We start from the raw sequence: 19,306 nt of genomic DNA, 5'->3' as shown, positions 1-19,306 counted from the left end.
GTTTCCAGCCTTTTCAATTGAGTGCACCCTATACAAATTTGCACATTTAGATTATTCTATAAAATATTGACTAATATACTTCTTATTTAAATACACTGTATATTGAGAATGAAAAATCACGGGAATTTTCACATAGTAACAACATATTATGATCCTCCAATCAATGCCATTTCAAAATAAATGCTCTAGTTAGGTTTTGCTTAAACAGTTAGAATAAGGAGAATTTTGAAAGTACCGGAAGCAGTATGCTATTTTCTCCAAGTTCTCACATTTTCTCAGCACCTGTTTTAGTCAGTTTTACCTTGTTTTGTATTCGCACTTGAAATATTTCACTGTTTCCGTTACTTCGTCGTAATACTTCCATTTCCCTCTATCTACTACATTCAAATGTTATCTTACAAGGTCGTATCCAATAAAAATTTGATAACAACTTCAACAACCCTTACATTTTTTTTCATAAGCTGATAATCAGAATATATTCACCAACTTTACCTCTGAAGTGTTTTCTCACTGAAACTGCTTTGTTATTCGATCGCATTATTACGGTTATCTTAGCATTAAGTCAAATATTTTGCAAATGGATTATTTATTTGTAACAGTACATAGGTACCAACAATGTTCTCAATTCACTTATCGAAAGTATTTAGAAATAAAGAAACAATGTCAACTGTGTGAAAAGAATAATTATTGTGATCTTTTCAGCAACGATAATAAGAAAAGAATGATGTCACATTCTAAGAATTTAACAATAAAATGATAACATAGAATGTTACAAAAAACCTAACCAATTTCCAGATATTCGAACTTCAATTTGTCTCAACTCTCCAAAAACTATTATTATTTTTATTGACACCTATTATGGAAGACCAACAAATAATCCCTAATCACCCATTCGGCTTTCCAAATTAGATGGTATGATAGAGTAATTCCGTAGAGAAGTAGAAAATATAAATAAAGCCTTTGAAACAAAAACATTTGTATCAGCATTGTTTCTACATATCAGCCAAGCCTTTGATAAGGTTTGCACGAAGGATTGTTATACAAAATCAAAAGTAAGCTCACGTGGCATTTTTACTTATTATTATTATAGGAGGATAGACTTTTTTTTATCAAATGTCAAGATGTACATACGGGATTACACCGAGTCAACTCAGAGAAGCCACAAGAAAGTATACTCTATCCAATCTATTTTTCTGATCTGTAAGGTCACCCCGTAATTTGAGTTTATTTAAGATAAGTTTCTGTTGTACAAATTTATTGATAGTAATAAAAATGGATAATTTTAATTTACGCTTAGTAATAAAAATGAACAATTTCATTTTCGTTACAACAAAACAAATTTTAAGGCCTTCAGTAGCGAGTATTCCCTCCTTCGGCAGTAATAACAGCTTACAAATAACGATGCATTTGGATTAAATTTTGGATCACAGACTGTCCCATTTATGCACCACCACTCTCAAAACTATCTAGAATTTCTGGAGACCAGCACATGTCTCCGTAAATGTCTCCCCATTTCATCCCAAATTTGCTCAATGGGATTCAATTATAGACTGCAAGTAGACAAGCAAATTACGTGATTTGATATTTTGTAACTATCCGAGCAGTAAGGGGCCGTGCATTAACATGCATAAAGTTTGAGTCGTCGTCAAGAATAACCATAAATGATACAACATGGTATTCTAGAGCCTCAGTCAGGTACCTGTGCGCAGCCAACGTTCTATTCTCTACAAAGACTAATCCTCTACCAAAAGGAAGTCGCTCGACAATACACTCTTGAGCATATCTCTCGCCTCGTCGCCACCATACTTTCACATGTCTATCTGAGTCCGTAAGAAAGAATTGGAAAACAATGCGCGACTCCAATCCACTATTGTCAAAGCAAGATGTTCTCGTGCAAAATTCAACCTCGCAATCCGGTGTTCTCAGGAAAGCGGCGGTCCAGTGGCTCTGATGGATATCTGGAGCACTAAATATTTCATACGAACGCGTTCATCGTATAGTTCACGTCAATTTGGACATGAGAAAAATTGCTGCAAAATGGATCAATCTGTGAAAACAATGTAGACTTCTGAAACTAAATTATTACTACGGATGAGACGAGACTGGGTACATTTCTTCGATCCAGAAACAAAGCAACAATCGATGGAATGGCGACACTCCGGTTCTCCAAGACCTAAGAAGTTTCGTGACCAAAAATCTGCTGGAAAATATCTTGCTTCAGTTTTTTGGGATTGTCATGAAGTAATCATGATTGATTGTTTGGATAAGGGTAGAACAATAACTAGAGATTACTATTCGACATAACTGACCACTCTATGGGAAAAATTAGGAGAAAAGACGCGGAAAGCTATCCAACGGTGTTTTGTTTTTGCAGGAAAACGTCCCTGCACACAAATCTCATGTTGCCATGTTTGAATAGCTAGAACACCCCCCTTATTCACCAGATTTGGCTCCGTTCGATTATCATCTCGTTCCTCAACTGAAAAAAAGTTTAAAAGGTCGTAAATTTTCTTTCAACGAGGAGGTAAAAAAAGCTGTGGAGGTCTGCTTTGCAGAGCAAGAAGAAACATTTTTTTAAAGGTCTAGAGACGTTGCAGGTTCGCTGTAATAAATGTATCCAATTAAGAGAAGAATATGTTGAGTAAAAAAATATTTTGATTTGTAAAATTGTTGTTATATTGTTGTTGTATTGTTGAATTTAGAAAATAGTTTAAAAGGTCATCAATACGAAAAAAATTTTAAAACTGCATCAACAAATCGTGAGATATAACAATTCTTGAAACAAAGTGAAATAAAAGAAAAAGAGAATTTTTATAAATTTTATATACATAAAAACAAAACAGTTATCCATGGTAAAAAAGACATCAATGTTGACTAATATTTCGATAAAGAACGAGATAGCGCAGAACGTCAATTTTTACCTGTTTTTCTATAAAAAATATCTGAAATTCAGACGTTTTATCAATATCAATGAATTTTAGTAGTAACATTTATTAAGTGAGTGAAATGATAATATTGAAAATTTTTGGATTAAATTGTAGAAAACGAATCAATCAAAACATTAACATATTTGAATATAAATTGTATATATGCACAGTTTCCCTTTTTTTCTATAAGAAGATTATTGAGGTTCTGTCGAATAATATGTTTTTGTTAGTATCTTGGAGAATATTTCCTCATAACAAATGGGATAAACTTATTTTCAACGACAGATAATTCATTTATATGAAAATGTTCTGTGGATTCCAAGTAATCGATCAATAGCTATTGATATAAGCTACATACAAAAAGCGAAGGATTCGTACATTGTTATGAATCGGAGGTAGTAAGTATTTTTGATCCTAATTTTTTATCGACATATGAGATACATATGAGATGTATTAATTCCATATACTTCCGCACTTATCTTTTTTTAGTAATATCGGTCTCATTTTTTCAAAATTTGAAAAAACTATTCTGTATGCAAATTAAGATTTTCTGAGATCGGGATCATTAAAACATTATGAGGACCTCTTCACATCACGTTTACTTTATCATACTTTTATATTGCCCCCAAAAAGGGCTCCAAGTTAACTACGAAAATAATAAACATGAGTAAACTCAATCATCATCTTTAATAGGGTTTATATAATTCACTTATGCACAACCCAGAATCGGACAATACCGATGCGGATTCTGAGCTGCCCAATCGACAACAGACCAGATTTCATGCTACGCCAGTGCTTGAAAAGTACTACGATTACAACGTCGACACCCTACATATTATCTTTGAAATTAGGCGACAGATGATAACATTCTAAGACCGAAACATTACCAGGCTATGAATGAACTACACATACCAAAAAGTTAAAACTTTAATTGAATTGACAAAGAAAACAATGTAAAAAGTGATATGTCACTTCAAAATACAGAATGAAATCTCAGATCTATTCGAAGCAACAGTAGGCGTGAGATAAGGTGATGCGCAGGTGCTTGCCTCCGCAGACGACATATACCTGACCTCTAGAACCCTAAGAAAAAAAAAGAAACTATTCCAAATTTTGAGAATAGCGTAGAGAATATGTGATAGCATGTCAAGTTCAATGAAAGTGCACAGGGCTAGAAATGCGGGCCAAAATATTACAATTGGAGAATATAATATCGAAGCGGTGAATGAGCTTATATACTTCGGAGCCTTGGTAAATCCGAGTAATGACGGAAGTAAAGATTTAAAAAGGCGTATAATGCTTGCCAATGATATTATTTTGTCTGTCAAATGACTTATCTAGAACGAGTCACTCAAAATGTATAAGACGTTAATTGTGCCAGTTTCAATCTATGGCTCAGAAACTTGGACCCTAATAAAAACAGATGAGATGTTACTATCGACCATCGAGAGAAAGATACTGAGAAAAATTTAAGGTGCTTTCCGAAAAAATAACATCTGAAGAAATATATATAACTTTAAGCTCCACAACTTATAAAGAGGATCATGAAACTGAGACATATATTTTTTATATGAAGAAGAAGGTAAACCCTATTACACTCGAGTAGTTAGAGTGGTGCTTGCCGTGTGGAGATGCCTGTAGATATTGATCTTGAATTTCTATAGGTTCTAGGGTTCGAGAAATACGTGCCTTTGTATATGATTCCACAGGCTTTTAGGCGTCTGCAGGCGAACTAGGTGTTCATGAGCCACATCTGCCTTTCGAGTAGATCTTGCAAAAACTGCTCTGGGCGGAATTATGCTATACAGCTCAGAAGAGCATCTGCCGTGGTAGTATCGGTAAAATAGGGTCAGGTCAGCCAACTTTCTTCTATGCTCTACACTGTACAAGTTTATGATCAGCTCTGAGTCACCTATAAGGCTCTCTTCTGTATTGAGTAGGGTACGCTTGGGAGCCAAACTAGAAATACTCAAAAGATGGACGAACCTGTGCCTTGGAGAGGATTAGAAGCTGTTGTGGGGTATATAGTTTTTTGATCTTAAAGAGAGCTCTAAGTTATTGTGAATCTGCCTTAGCTAAATCGGCCATGTGACTATGCCAGGACATATTGCTTCCACCCTCAACAGTCAACAGGTGAATTTGCGGTGCTGGTGATATTTTATGTTCAGATAGGACCAAATCCTGGGTCGTTGATGCATTGAACTCGGATTTATGGTGTGGTTGATTTGAACAAAGAGAAGAATATAATAAAAACAATCAAGATTGGCAGTCTTAAATGGGCAGGGCATGTGGCAAGCATCGACAACAGTGTGCCCACAAAAAAGACCATACCAACGAGCAGTAGACGCAGAGGGAGACCAAGGCTAAGATGGAGAGACGGGGTTTCTGAAGATGCTACAAATATTGGTACAGCAAACTGGATGGTCCTTGCAAGAGATCGGAAAGGACGGCATTCGAGGCTAGAGAATGTCGAGGCCCCCCTGTAAGGCTGTAGCGCTAGTGATTATAAATAGTGTTAGCAAATATATTACTTTTTTTTGTGTAATTGAAAAGTATGATAAACTGTTATAACTATAAATGTCAAAAAGAGTAATGATAAACTTTCTCAAAATTATCTGATTGTTATAATAGTTTTGAATTAATCAATAAAGATAATTCATTTAATTAATATCTTCTGTATAATTCATATTTCAATCAGATGAACAATTTAATTCATGCTATGTATGGACACAATCTACAATAATGTGTATCCACAGTAATTATAATATTGTTATTAATGAGCTCATATTATATATACATCAAGAGATATAATTATCTACTAGCAGGTGCGCATTAATATGAAAATCAGATGAATTCATATAAACATGTGTATTTAGAGACGGTTTTTATTAAGTGTGTGAGTTTAAAAAAAAGTTCTCTCTTCAAATAGGAAAATTCTTCAAATTAATGAGAATTTGACATGAAATTTAAAAATTAAAATCAGATATAGCTTCATTGCAGTGCGAATCTTTCTCACGCATTGTGACATGTTATTTGGCCTGTTACGTTTTTCATATTCTGTTGTCTACTTCTTGTGGATCAGTAGTCACTCTGTTGTACACTTTTCACTCAATTCAAGAAGTTCAATGTAATATTGGTGTCAACCATCCAAAAATCTCCTCTATCTACAAAGATAAAATTTTAGTAAATTCGAATGACTGAACTTCTCATAATTGCTGAATTTCCTTAAAAAATATTCCCGTATTTCCTTCTATTAATTTGAGGAACAAAACAAATAGAACAGATTACGGTTCTTAGCTTTTCTGTATGTAAGAGCATGAGTTCCTTTTTATTCAGATCTGCTCTACCTACTTGTTCGCTTGTCAATAGTTCCCAACTGTATTTCCGTTTTCTTCTTCATTTTATTTTTTTCCGCCAGTCTATACCTACTGGTTTAGGTATAATCAAGGACGTAAGAGGTGCACAACAGAAAAGTGTTATATTGAAAGCTTTTACAATCAGTGTCAGATCATTATTCATGGGCATGAATATAAAATGATCAAATTGTGAATATGGCTATATGGTCATTTAATAATAAGCATTATTGATCTGACACGAATCCTTGTTGGATGTACAAAATCCAACATCAGGGTTTTTGGTCTGTTGGTCTTTTAGAAGACTACCTTTAGTCATTCTTCGTGATATGTTTTTTCAACATTATGGATGTCCGGGACATTATGCCATACATGTTCAGAATTTTTTAGATCAAATGTACACTGATGGATGGAAATCTTCGACAAGAGATGATATGATTGAAATAATACGACAGGCAATACAACTGATTTCATTTGTAGAAAATTATGTTATTTTGGGCGAATATCTTTTATGGTACACCCCTGTGTGTATATCCCTCAAATATTCCGTATATTTCACGACTAACTTGTTATAATTAGAATAAAAGTGGAAAGCGTATTTCTAACAAGCACTAAATAGAAATAAATTGCAGTTATTGAATTGATTTTTAAAAAGGACCTGTTCTCATTCAAGCCATAAATATATTTCAAAAAATGCTCATACAGTCGGTTTAATTCAAAAGTTACTTGAACCGTAGGTACGGCTACTATTTATCGCAGGTATCTGCAGTAGACTTTCGAAATTGCAGAAAATATAGAACAGGCCGTTTTTTATTCTCATTCACGAAACCATTTATGTGAGAATCAGTGAACCCTTACTTTAGTGGGTCCGTTGTTTGGTTTAGAAATAGATTTACGATGCACTAATTACTTAAATTACTTTTTTCCTTTTTCTATAGCTAAAAGATTTCGCCGATTACTCAATATAACTTATTAGTTGTTCTTATATTTATCGTATATTGTAAAAATTAGTAGATAAAATAGAATGTATGGTGAAGACTGAAAGAAATTATAGGGTTGTTAATAAAAACTCGACTGCATTATTACGAAACAGTACATATATACAGAAATAACAACGACTAAATTATCAAAACAAACAGTACAAATCCTTAACAATTGATAACTTATGCAACTTTTCACAGTTGAGATATTTGTAATTCCACCTTTACTTTGAATCTAAAATTTAAAAACAACTCTGTCAATTAGATGTGTATTCTTATCTTTTCAACTATGTAAACAACATCCGAGGTCAAAATAGATAAACCAAGCTTCACTGTTTCAATACAAAATATAAGACCAATTTGAATCAACTCCAAACGTGTGGTATAAAAGCAACAGTTAGACAGGATACCCATCTGATTCAACAATGCGTGGGAAGAGCTTATTCAAATTACGCAACAGATAAGTTTATGTTTGCTAACTGGAATAGGTGTAGGCATCTATTGAAAACTCTCCCATAATTGTTGGTGAAAACTACTGAAAAAATACCAATTTGGGCTCTGGTAACAGAAACCAGAATCTATTAAGAACACGTACCCAACAATTGTTGCTGGAGCACCAACTTGGCACAAGTAGAAAAAAACAGAAAATTACCTTTTTATAGGTTATATTGACTACTTGAAATCATAGCAGCTTCACGAATCAAACACATTGATCAAATTATATTGAATTCCAACTAAATACTAAGTTCAAAATATTGGAGCGTCACAAAATTTGTAACTTGAAACTCAATATTAATTTTATGATGAGATTTCATTACTGAATGGTCATGTCCCTATTTCCAAAATTTCACCTACTTTTAGGTTATTCACTCTTTTATTCTTGATTGCTAGATATTCTGTTTTTCCAAAATTCATTATAAATTCTTCTTTCTCTTACTCCTCCTTTAATCTCTTCACCATATAACCCGAATTCTCCTTATTCTGTGCTATGATTACTTATTCGTTCGCAAAATTTAATATTCATTTTTAATTGAAATTCTCATGTTCCCGCACTTCTTCTTCCAATGTTTTAGGTTATATTACTTGATAGTTTTAATCCTTTAGTTATTACTAAACCGTCGAGTTTCCATTATATAGATCTATCATTGCTTGCATTATATTCTTTTCTTTGTACTAAATTATAAGTACTCTTTAGGTAGATAAATGTTAGCTGTACATTTCTGTTCCTCACTTCTTTCTTTTCTAGAAATTGTTGAATTGCGTAGATGATATAAGATATAAATCCGAAAACAAAAAAAAATTGATTTAATCACAAATCAATCATTGAAAAGATACTTGTTTCATAAGAATCGTCAAATTTACAAAAAAACTGACTTTTGACAATATTTAAAAACAATATTTTGAACTTGAACCAATTGGAATCAACTAAGGAAACACAGCATGTGTCCAAATAGGTTTTGTACATTTTGTTTTAGGAAGTCACAGCATTTTTAAGTTTCTACTTTTTCATATTCTTATAATACTCCAGATTCGAATGTTTCGTCATACGATAAAGTTATTTTCCACCCCTTGCAAAAAATTAATCGATCATTTATGGAAATAAATAAATTAGTCATTTAGTTTTCTTCCCGATATTTTTTAAAAATCTTGTACTCTGAAACGGCTCATGGTGATATGCAAATAAGTGTCATACTTTGAAAGACGGAGATAAAAGTTTCCAGAAAACTTGAAAGAGCCTGAATAGTTCAAACGTTATTTGATGATTGTTAAAAAAAAAACAAGAAAATTGCACAATGTTTTAATGGATACGGAATTCCGTTGTAACACTAGGAAATATGCCAAAAACAATTGAGCAGCTGGAGAGTTGAAACTATTTTATTTTATTCATCCATTATATTATAGAGTGTGAAAAATATTCTTATCCTTCTGATTGAAAAATCATATTTATATGAACTCCTACGGTGCCTCTATTTTTTTTTCTATGAATGCCAATCTAACTGTTGAATACACTCTTCGTTCTAAAAATAAAATACAATTCATCGAATAATATCAATAATCTTCAGATAAATTCAATTACCCTGTTAGTTCTAATTTCATTATTATGTCAAGGCAAGATGCTATTTGAGTTAATGCAAGAACAATAGACATCATTGTTTGCTCCGCCTGTTGCTATAATTTATTAATAGCTCATTAAAATTACAGTTTGGCACACTTAATCCCCTATTAGTCCAGTCATATTACACCTCGGTATGATAAACAGTGAACTATAAACTATGAACTATAAATCTTCTTTTTGATTTTCTCAAAGTTTCCTAATCTTCAACCAATCAAGATTACAGGTAACGAAAGTAGTCTTCTGGAAATATCTCGATTCGTCGGTTCCTATGCTATTTGCATTATATTATAAAAAATTTTGGACACGCTTACCTAAATACAACATAAACTAATGTTTACATATCGCCCTTTTATCTAAGAAATTGATATCTGCCTATTTTTTACTAAGGTCAGCTTTCAAGAAATTGAAGTAATCCACCTCTATAACAGTTTATTATGCGTGTGGTGCAACTCAATTTGAACGAATCTTCAAACTACAAGAGATTTGTTAGATATACTCAGACTAAACAGCAAGACTCACCGCAAGGACTTCTTTGAAAGATTCAACATATTGACTTTCTTATTTGTCTAAGTTTGCCTAATTCGTAAGCACACTTGTCCAATTTTAGAACGATCGTTGCACGGTTATCCACTTAGAAGCCGCGGAGCACGACTTTTATCTATCTACTCCACGTTCAGAAGGTATCAATCCTGTTTAATGCAAAAAATGCACTATCATTTGCCAATGAATTTCAATCTATAACATCCTTTCCAGCATTCTGCAATACATTGATTTGGTGTTGCTATTGATTTTTAATACAAATTACAACATATTTTAAGATAGCCGTATGGTTAATTTTATTGTCTGGCTTAATTATGACAATATATACATGTAATGTATATTACATTTAAAAATTTTCTCATGTACATTTCAAAATGTCATATTTGACAAGCGCATAAACATGATATAAATCAAATCTATATCTTCTTTCAGTAGGGCTCTATATGGGCAGTGCTTTCATCTTTTGATTATGCTTAAGATGATAAGAATATTTGCATTAGCTCTAGTCTGTTTTGTAACACTACCAATTTTTGAAGAAGTAGATCAATGACATTTTTTTCATTCATTGATTTGACACAAATTTTTCTTGTATGATTGGTAATAGTAATCAAAACAAATATATATTCAGTACATATCTAATATCACGTTTAAATTGATGAAGATTGCAAATTAACAACATATATAACTTTACTTTCCGTTCAAATCAAGAGAACAACTATGTGTGAATTTTTTCATATTTTTGTGTATGGTAGCCATTGTGTTTGCATGTTCGTCTATACATACCACATTGAAACTCACGATATCACCTTTTAATCGCCGCTCGTTGCTGGATACGATTTAATATGAGACACTCTCGAATTCGAGTTTCTTCTGTAGGCATGCTTCAATAGGTGATATAATGAGACATGATGCTATTTGTTTTAATTTATAAATTGGTCAGGGGTAGATCGAAGGGTCAGCCTGGGATTAAGTAATTTACGATCGATCTCATATTATACATGGGCTGCTCGCATCCCTTCATCGCAACAAAATTGAGATATAACTGTTACGAACGTGTCTCTCCCTGGAGCCGGTCCTGTCTAGATATATTGGAATTCTAAAATTTGGCAGAATGTAGCCTTTGATGTACATTGGGAATACCCGGAATCCGTTTGATGTGTGTTTTATATATATATATATATATATATATATATATATATATATATATATTTATTATAGCAGGCGGTTTATTTACATTGTTTCTTTTGAGTAATTTCTAGGAACGTTTATTTATTTATTTATTTGTTTTGTTTCTTTATTCTCTAGAACTTTTACAATTCTGTTGTGATATATAAAGAGTTTGTGTAACGTAGTTAGTTCAGTTTATAATAAATTAGTCATAGTGAACAGAGCGAAATATGAAGTAGTCGAAGAATTTGAATAAATTATTCAAGTTAGTTAAGTGTAAGTGTTAAGTGAATTATGATGAGTTAGTTAAGTGTATGTATAGTGTTCAAATAAATTAAGAACGTAAGAGACAGTGTTTATTAATTCACCCTACGGATAGAAACCGTATAATTAAATAAACATAACTTTTAAAAAAATTTATTTTCTAAAATTTTCTTGATGAATTTATTACAACCATAAAAAACGAGATATTAGCGAGATGAAGGACTTTATAATAACATTTAAAATTTAATTTAAAAATTTAAAATGCGAAAATAAGTTTATACCAGTTTATAACTTATTATCTCTAATTCTAAGTTTGACCCTCTTTTGACTGGGCTATGATGCCCTTTTAAATCCTACATTTTCAACTGTCGCCCTTTCTTATTGTGATGAAACATCATTGGACAAAATCATAAAATTACTGTGAATAATCATTGTTTAAACTTTCACAACGGAATACCATTTCTGAATTGCCTTTTGTTTCCAGAGAGGACAACATCATTTTCAAAACGTCTCACGTCTTAACTCGTTCTAGAATCAAATAGAATATTTTAGCCTATGGTACCTGATATTTTAAAGTAAATACAGTTCATGTGACGTGTAATTTTCAAAATGAATCAATACGAAATATTCTAAAACAAGTTAAATACATTCGGTTCGACTTTCTAAGGAATATAAATTGATAGCATAAAATATTTCAATGCTAATTGAATACAAATGACATAACATTTCAAGGAGTTATCCATCTTTGAGGTTAAATATATCTAGTGATGAGAGTCTCTTATCTAGGAGCGGTCGCGTTGTTAGAAGAAATCTAACTTTTTATGATTATCCTATATAGATATTCTAGAAATTTTGCAGTATAGCTCTGCCTCAGTAAGTGCCTCAAGGCCAGTGTTAGCCGTGTTGCGCCTCTCAATTCAACGTTGTCTGCAGTGAGGTGCTGATGTTTGTTAGATCTAACACGCTATCATTAACGTATTAACTTTTGTTAGAAAAATTCTAACGACGCGACCAAGTACGCCAGCGCGAAATATCATAAGTTGCTTTATTTTTTCATAACATTACTATTAGGGTTTTATTTCCATGTATCTTCTTTACGTATGTATTTTGTTATGCAGAGTATAGATCCCAAAACGGAACAGCAGCTTCTCAAATGGTTTGATGGTGAAGAAGCAGTGGATTCAGATGGTGACGTTGACAAAGCTCCTTCAGTTCATGTAAATAAAAATATCGATAGTGAACAATCAAAGGAGAAATTTTGAATGTTGCAAATATGAGTGGTAGAGTTCCAATAATGGTTGGTGAAAATGGAATGGAATGGCATGAAATGCACAAGCAAATATTATAACAAAGTTGCCAGGAGCTAGTAAAAATGCCACCACGATTTTGTATTGCTGGAAATTATTTTTCACCCATTGACGATATTGTGACAGACATACAAATCAGAAGCTAAAAAAGATGTATAAATGGGAAGGGGATCACCTTCTCACAGATTATGATGAGATAAATGCGTTTATTGGTGTTTTGTACATGGCAAGTGTCGGCAGAAGTCATCATATACATACGTTTAACTTTTTGGGATAGTGATGGAGCTGCTGTGATGTCCAAAAGACGATTTCACACTATGTTGCGAGTCCTTAAGGTTTTATGATAAGTGACAACAGAGAAGAAAGGAGAAAAATTGATAATCTGGCTCCAATACATCAATTGTTTGAATATACTAATCAGCAGTATTCTGCTTGTTACCCTCTTGAAATTTATAAAAGATTTATTTTTTGTTATTAGGTTCGAAAGCACATTATAAAATTACATATTCGGTTTTTTTCAAAATTCTCTGTTTTGTATTTTCTAATAAATATGAAAAATATATTTATTTGCCACCGTAATAAATTTTTGTCCTCAAATATATTCATAAGTTGAAAATAAATAATTATAAACTAAATTTCTTAATGTACGACTATATACGTAACACGAAATAACGCGATCGCTCCCGGGTTAAAATCTTAATATGACTACCACAAATGACTCAAAAGAGAAAAATGCTTCTGATCTTTTCAGATCTAGTAAGATCTAACTTCATTAATAATAATTATGTCTTTAGCGAAGTGTGAAGTAACAAGTAAGCATATTTTATTAAAATGTAAATAATTGTGCAGTTCTTTAGTCAGTTATTTATATTTTTACTATTTGTTGGAATTTATTGAAACGGTTCTGAATGAGCACGGGCGCCAAAACAACCAACCAGCTGCCAAATCGTACTTTTATTGAGCTATTAATAAATTATAGCAACAGGCGAAGCAAGCCAGGATGCCTATTGTTCATGCATTAACTCAAGTAGCATCTTGGCTTGACATAATAATGAGATTCAGGCTGATATGGCAATAGGATTTAGTTAAATAGAGGTGATCAATCACCGCTCTCCGTGTCACTGCATTGAGAGTGGCACGGCGAGGCTGCAAAAGAGGGAGCGCGGGTTAGGGATATCCTACTGTTGGGAATCTCAACCGGCACCTGAGTCTCATAGACTGACTACATCTCTTCTCGGAACGTAAACGTGAAACAGGAACGTAAACGGATATATCTGCTCGGGATTCGCTTGCGATGGAGATGGATAATATACGCATACACGAAGACGGAGACTGAATAGTGGCGGTGGTTGTCGGATACAGGATAAAAGTGACGCGTAAATTACGATAGTTTACAACCGTAATTATTATTCCTTTGTGGTAATATTATTCCACCAGAGCTTTTTTGAGTTTGCACTATTCATTCGATTCTTTTAAAATCTTAAAAAAAACCGTTAACACTGCCTCATTTTTTAACCATAATGTCCAACTAATCAGCTACTACTTGTAACACATTACCACAAAGCCTGTAAAAATTCTATAATTAGGTACAGTTAGAAATAATTTAAAAAATTGTCGAGTTGATTGGATCGTACTATACCTCATTATAGATACAATTAAAAACTGTCTCATATTCATTCAAAGTTATATGGTCACAGGCAGGTCACATTGCTATTTATGCGATATAGACTCGATATTGACCTCTGGAAATTGTTCTGATAGACCATTATATCTTTACTTCATAAAAAATATTTCATTGTTATCAATATTAACTTAATACGATCAAAATTAGTTGAAATATAAAAATTATCAGGACTTTTTCGGAAAATACGATCGGGTAAACTTGATCATGATGTTCGGAAACTAACCCGGATCACGTTCACTGTTTTCGGAAACTAATAATTTTAATCGGATCGTAGTCCTATGAAAGGATCCTTTCCACCCTGGTAGACCAGTGGGTAAATAAGATCAGCTGATGGGTTGTTTCGTTTTTTAGAACTTTCAAAATTGTCAATTCCCCTTATATGATTTTCCTTGATTAGAGGTTTTTATAATTTTTGCCCTTGCAACATAAAAATAGCCCATTGGTTTCAAACTTTAGTGCAAAATGTGGGTAATTCGTTCAATAACAATTATTATACATCTAGAATCGTTTCCCAAAGTGTGGGTGGGTCGCGACTCGAGATGAATGTATGAAACCGTCAAAGTTGAAAGACCTTTTAAACACACTGCATTCTGGGTACTCTGATAAGTCACTTACTAATTAGAAAAATAGATTGATTGCTGCTCAAAAGAATGAAAAATACACCAGTCAAACTGGGTGCTGGAGTAAAATATTTCTCCTTTTGAAAATTGTTGCAATATTTGGAATAAATGGAAAATATTTATTAACGGCGATACCGTTGTCAAATGATACATTTAAATGAAAATTGATAAACATTTATAAGAACATGTAAGAAAGAGCAAGTTTCTTTCCTTGAGGACAGATCGAAGCACATATATCAAGAATAATGCAGATCTATGATTTCATCAGAGAACTACCAGCATTGTAGTACCGGGTCGTGATTAAAAAAGTGAGCGAAACGCTGTATTATACATATAAAAAAGTAATGCACATAGTAGAAGTAAAAGTAATAAAAATTACTATTGTTGAGCATCAAGTGTTTACTAAATAGGTCGTATATTATAATTATAATTGTTTGAATTACTGTAAATCTTGTCATGTCAGAAAGTACACAACGTTAGGAAAAACCCAATATATATACAAATCGGTTTACAACGCTCTCCGACACCGACGTCTTCCTATTTCTAGCCGCCATCTGTTCCTATCCTGCCATAGCTTTTCTGCTAGTTCTCTTTCCTGTATTTCCTTATCTATGCCCTTTCTTCAGCTTCTTTTGTGGTTTTCTCCTCTCCTTTTTCATTGTGGTGTCCACTTTAGGACCTGTTCAGATATTCTGTTGTCTGACATTCTTTTACATGACCAGATTAGTTGTTTGGTTTTTATGTCATCGATTAATATGTGTCTGACTGCCATTCTCTCCCTTATTCTGTCATTTCTTATTTTGTCCTCCTGGATTTTCCCGCTGCTCTCCTCTGGAAGTCCATTTGTTGAATCAGTTTTAAGGATCGTGTTATATAATCGTTGTTTGTGATATTTTTTGGTCCCGTAATATTTAATTCATCATAGATATCGTTTTTCTGCCTTGTATATTTCTTTTTCTGATTTGCTGTGTTGGGTGTTTCTTCTTGTAATATTTTTATTCCCAAGTATTTTTATTCCTTGTTGTGATCTATGTCTTTACTGTCCTCCAGATCGATGTCTAATGCTATTGCTAAGACTCACACACATTCAATTTTCTTACATTCACTTTGAGACCTCATTTTCTGTACTCTTCTATGAGTTTTCGAGTCATGTAGCTTAAATCGTCATGATCCTGTGCAATTACTATTTGATTGTCTGCGAAGCAAAGCGTATATAGTGTAGTGTTGTCACTGAGAAGTATTCCCACACCCTTGCAGTTCCGCTTCCACATCTTGAGTGCCTGCTCTAAGTAGATCTTGAATAGCGTTGGCGAGAGGCAACATCCTTGTTTTATAACTATCATAATTTGTGTTTTTGGAAATTATTGGTATATTGAAATGTTTATACGATCTACTCGTCACTCATTTCCGTGAAAAACATTGTGAATTGTGAATAATTGAGATGGAGAAAGATGATGGGAGTGTTCTATCTATATTTTTCTTAAAAACTATTATTTATATGATCTTCTATGTTTTTTTAACTGATATAATGTTTCAAAATATTTTGAAGAGATAAATTAAAACTGAAACTATTTGAAAATTGAAACGAAACGTAAGTTTCAAGCATAATTTTTTCTTTGACGATAGGGAAATATTTGCAAATGAATACCTACATATTTAATTTTATCATAAACATTTAACGAATTATACAGCAATGCGAAGAATCCGTGTGTACCAGCATTGACGAGCTTTCATTCCTTGCCGCAAAAATTTCAACATTGTGAGGACCAACATATAACATTCAACGTTCTTGATTCATCCAGTCGTAAATTCCATATGCACATTCCATAATTAGACTTAAAACTTTGGATTCAGGCGTATTTCAATTGTTACAAATCTTCTTCAAAATAAAATAATACTACGTAATGTTAAAACATTTTGTAACGATTATAAATATCAAAAAATTAGGCAAATCTTTATTACTGAATTTTCATTAATGATAAATTTTGTTATACCATAATTTTTCTTTATATATCCAGAATTTTATAAAGCATGGGATCGAACAATTATCACAATATAAAGATCATTCAAGTCGTATCTGTATTTCACATCGGACTTGTCTGTACCTAACAAAAATAAACAACTGATTTGAGATGAAACATGGAAACTACTCAGATATTAGATATAACGCAGCGAAAAAAAAATAGAAGAATAAGGACGAAATAAGAGGATATTTGACAGGATGATTCCAAAGAATAACGTTGGAGTAAGTATAATGTTGATTAATACACCAGTGACACTAGAAAAGTACACGTAAAAAAAGAGTATATTCCACGAAATAAATGAGTAAAAAAGGAAAATTGAAATCTTTGAATACACAGAGATAGACACAACCAACGAAAAAGATTGCGGGAATGGAACAAATAAAATATGAAGAGCTCCAGATAACTGCTAATTATACTAATTAAAAGTAGATACCATACGTTAAAATAAATTTTTTGAAACCTTTGGTGATAGTCCCGTATCTTCTGAAAAAAAGTTTTGAATTAGAAAAGATACCCCAAAATTCAGAAATTAGAATTTTCAACCGCCTGTAAAGCTGTTAAAATTATAACTTTCATAAGTCTTCACCAGGAAAAAATTAAATTCATTGAAAAAAATGCTCAATATCAGAGTAACAGAAAGGTAAACACTGTTAGATTCGTGAAAACAATAATGGAGACAACATAAATGCGTTGTAATTGTCTTAAGATTATGAAAATAGATTATAAAAAAGAAGAGGAAAAATGATGATTGGATAATTTGGAGAAGAAAAAAAAAGACTCCTTGTTTTGGAACCTGACTCTTGAGACGGATACATATAATTTATTTATACTATGTTTTCTAAATATTCAATGAAATTTTATTTGATTTGAATATTGAATTTAGTATTATTTAAAATATTGTCTGAAGCTTGAATTTGGTCTTTTGTATTTTTAAGACATATTAATTGCTTTCAAGAAAAATCACGTTATACGGTGAAGTGTGAGAAAATGAATTTTTCATAATGAATGCATTGAATTCATAACTAGCTATTTAACCAAGAAACTTTGAATAATTTCTGGTCTTTAATAAAATCCTAAATGTCTAGAAAACTAACCACTCAAATCAGAAAGAAAAGAAAACCTACATGATTCATGAGGCAGCCTCTATAATTTAATGGACGGCCAGGAATTGGTCTGATAGGCTTGTGATTCTTGAAACTATCACAGGCCGATGTTTTAAAACAAAACTAATGAGGCAGCTTGACTTTTCAACGTCACTGGGTATAACAGTTCTGACGCGCAACTGTTAGACTTTCTTACTTTTTTATCTCATACTTTGACATAGAGAGTCGAGCAAAAGAAAATACTTACGTATAAGTATATTTTAAATGGATGTTTACATGTTCATGAGAAACCATTCATACAATAATTTTATACATATACGAATCCCAAGAGGATTTTTTGGAAAAAAATTTATGGAATCAAGAAAATAGAAAAAAAACTACTCACCTGCCCCAGAATGAAAGTTTCAGAATTAGGCTCGAACACTTTACCTGTAAAGCATGTTGAGAATTTATTGTTACCAAAATTTAACAACATATAATAATAAATGTTATAATTCACAATGCGATCGGACCAAGAACTAATTATTATTCCGATTATTACATTTTCATACATGTTATGATATTAGAACAAATCACACTAATAGTCCATTTGAAATAAATCTTGAAAGAGCTTCAACGTAAATAGGAATGAAAATGTCTAACACTCAATAGATATTAATTTAATACAATGCATAATACATATACATGCACCGCATCTTCCGGGTGTACTAAATTTCCGTTCCTTTGTGTGCCTAATTAGAAAAACTGAAAGAAAAGAACGCTCTCCCTCATACTTTTAAACAACTTTGTGAAAAAAAGTTGGACTTGAAATAAGAAAACGATTATCTTCGTATAAGAAAATTTGGGAGATAATTTTTAATTTGTTGTTGCTTGAATGAAGCATTAATAGCTCCAGTAATAATAAATGTCATTTTGTGATCTTAATTCAAATTAGTAAAAAATTATCGAATAACGGAACAATTTACGACAGCTTTAAACTGTTGCGGTCACTCAGACAAAAAATGTGGCTTCAAGTTAATCTGAAGACACTCTCACAATAGTTGGATAAAAGCGATGATCCGCAAAGCCTGACTATTCGAAAATGGCCATGTTGGGTATTTGGTATAATTTCAGAGAAATTGTTGGTTAGGAACTCTACTCTGTGTTTATTTCACAAATGGGAAGGTTAATCACAAATTTGTTCCATCCGATCAAAATGTTATCCAAGCATTGGACACAAAG

General features: G+C 32.4%; 1 protein-coding gene across 1 annotated transcript in view; it reads right to left on the bottom strand.

The window, feature by feature from the left end:
- Window positions 1-19,306, bottom strand: part of LOC130894723 (lachesin-like) — a 198,861-nt gene that overhangs the window by 167,472 nt on the left and 12,083 nt on the right. Inside the window, exon 3 of the mRNA XM_057801690.1 lies at window positions 18,471-18,514. Within this exon, the coding sequence (XP_057657673.1) occupies window positions 18,471-18,514 (44 nt within the window). The remainder of the gene's footprint in view (window positions 1-18,470; window positions 18,515-19,306) is intronic.

Source organism: Diorhabda carinulata, chromosome 1 (genome assembly GCF_026250575.1).
Source record: "Diorhabda carinulata isolate Delta chromosome 1, icDioCari1.1, whole genome shotgun sequence".
NCBI classification, from domain to species: Eukaryota; Metazoa; Arthropoda; class Insecta; order Coleoptera; family Chrysomelidae; genus Diorhabda; species Diorhabda carinulata.
The sequence above is the reverse complement of the archived record's forward strand: the minus strand, read 5'-3'. Positions and strand labels throughout refer to the sequence as shown.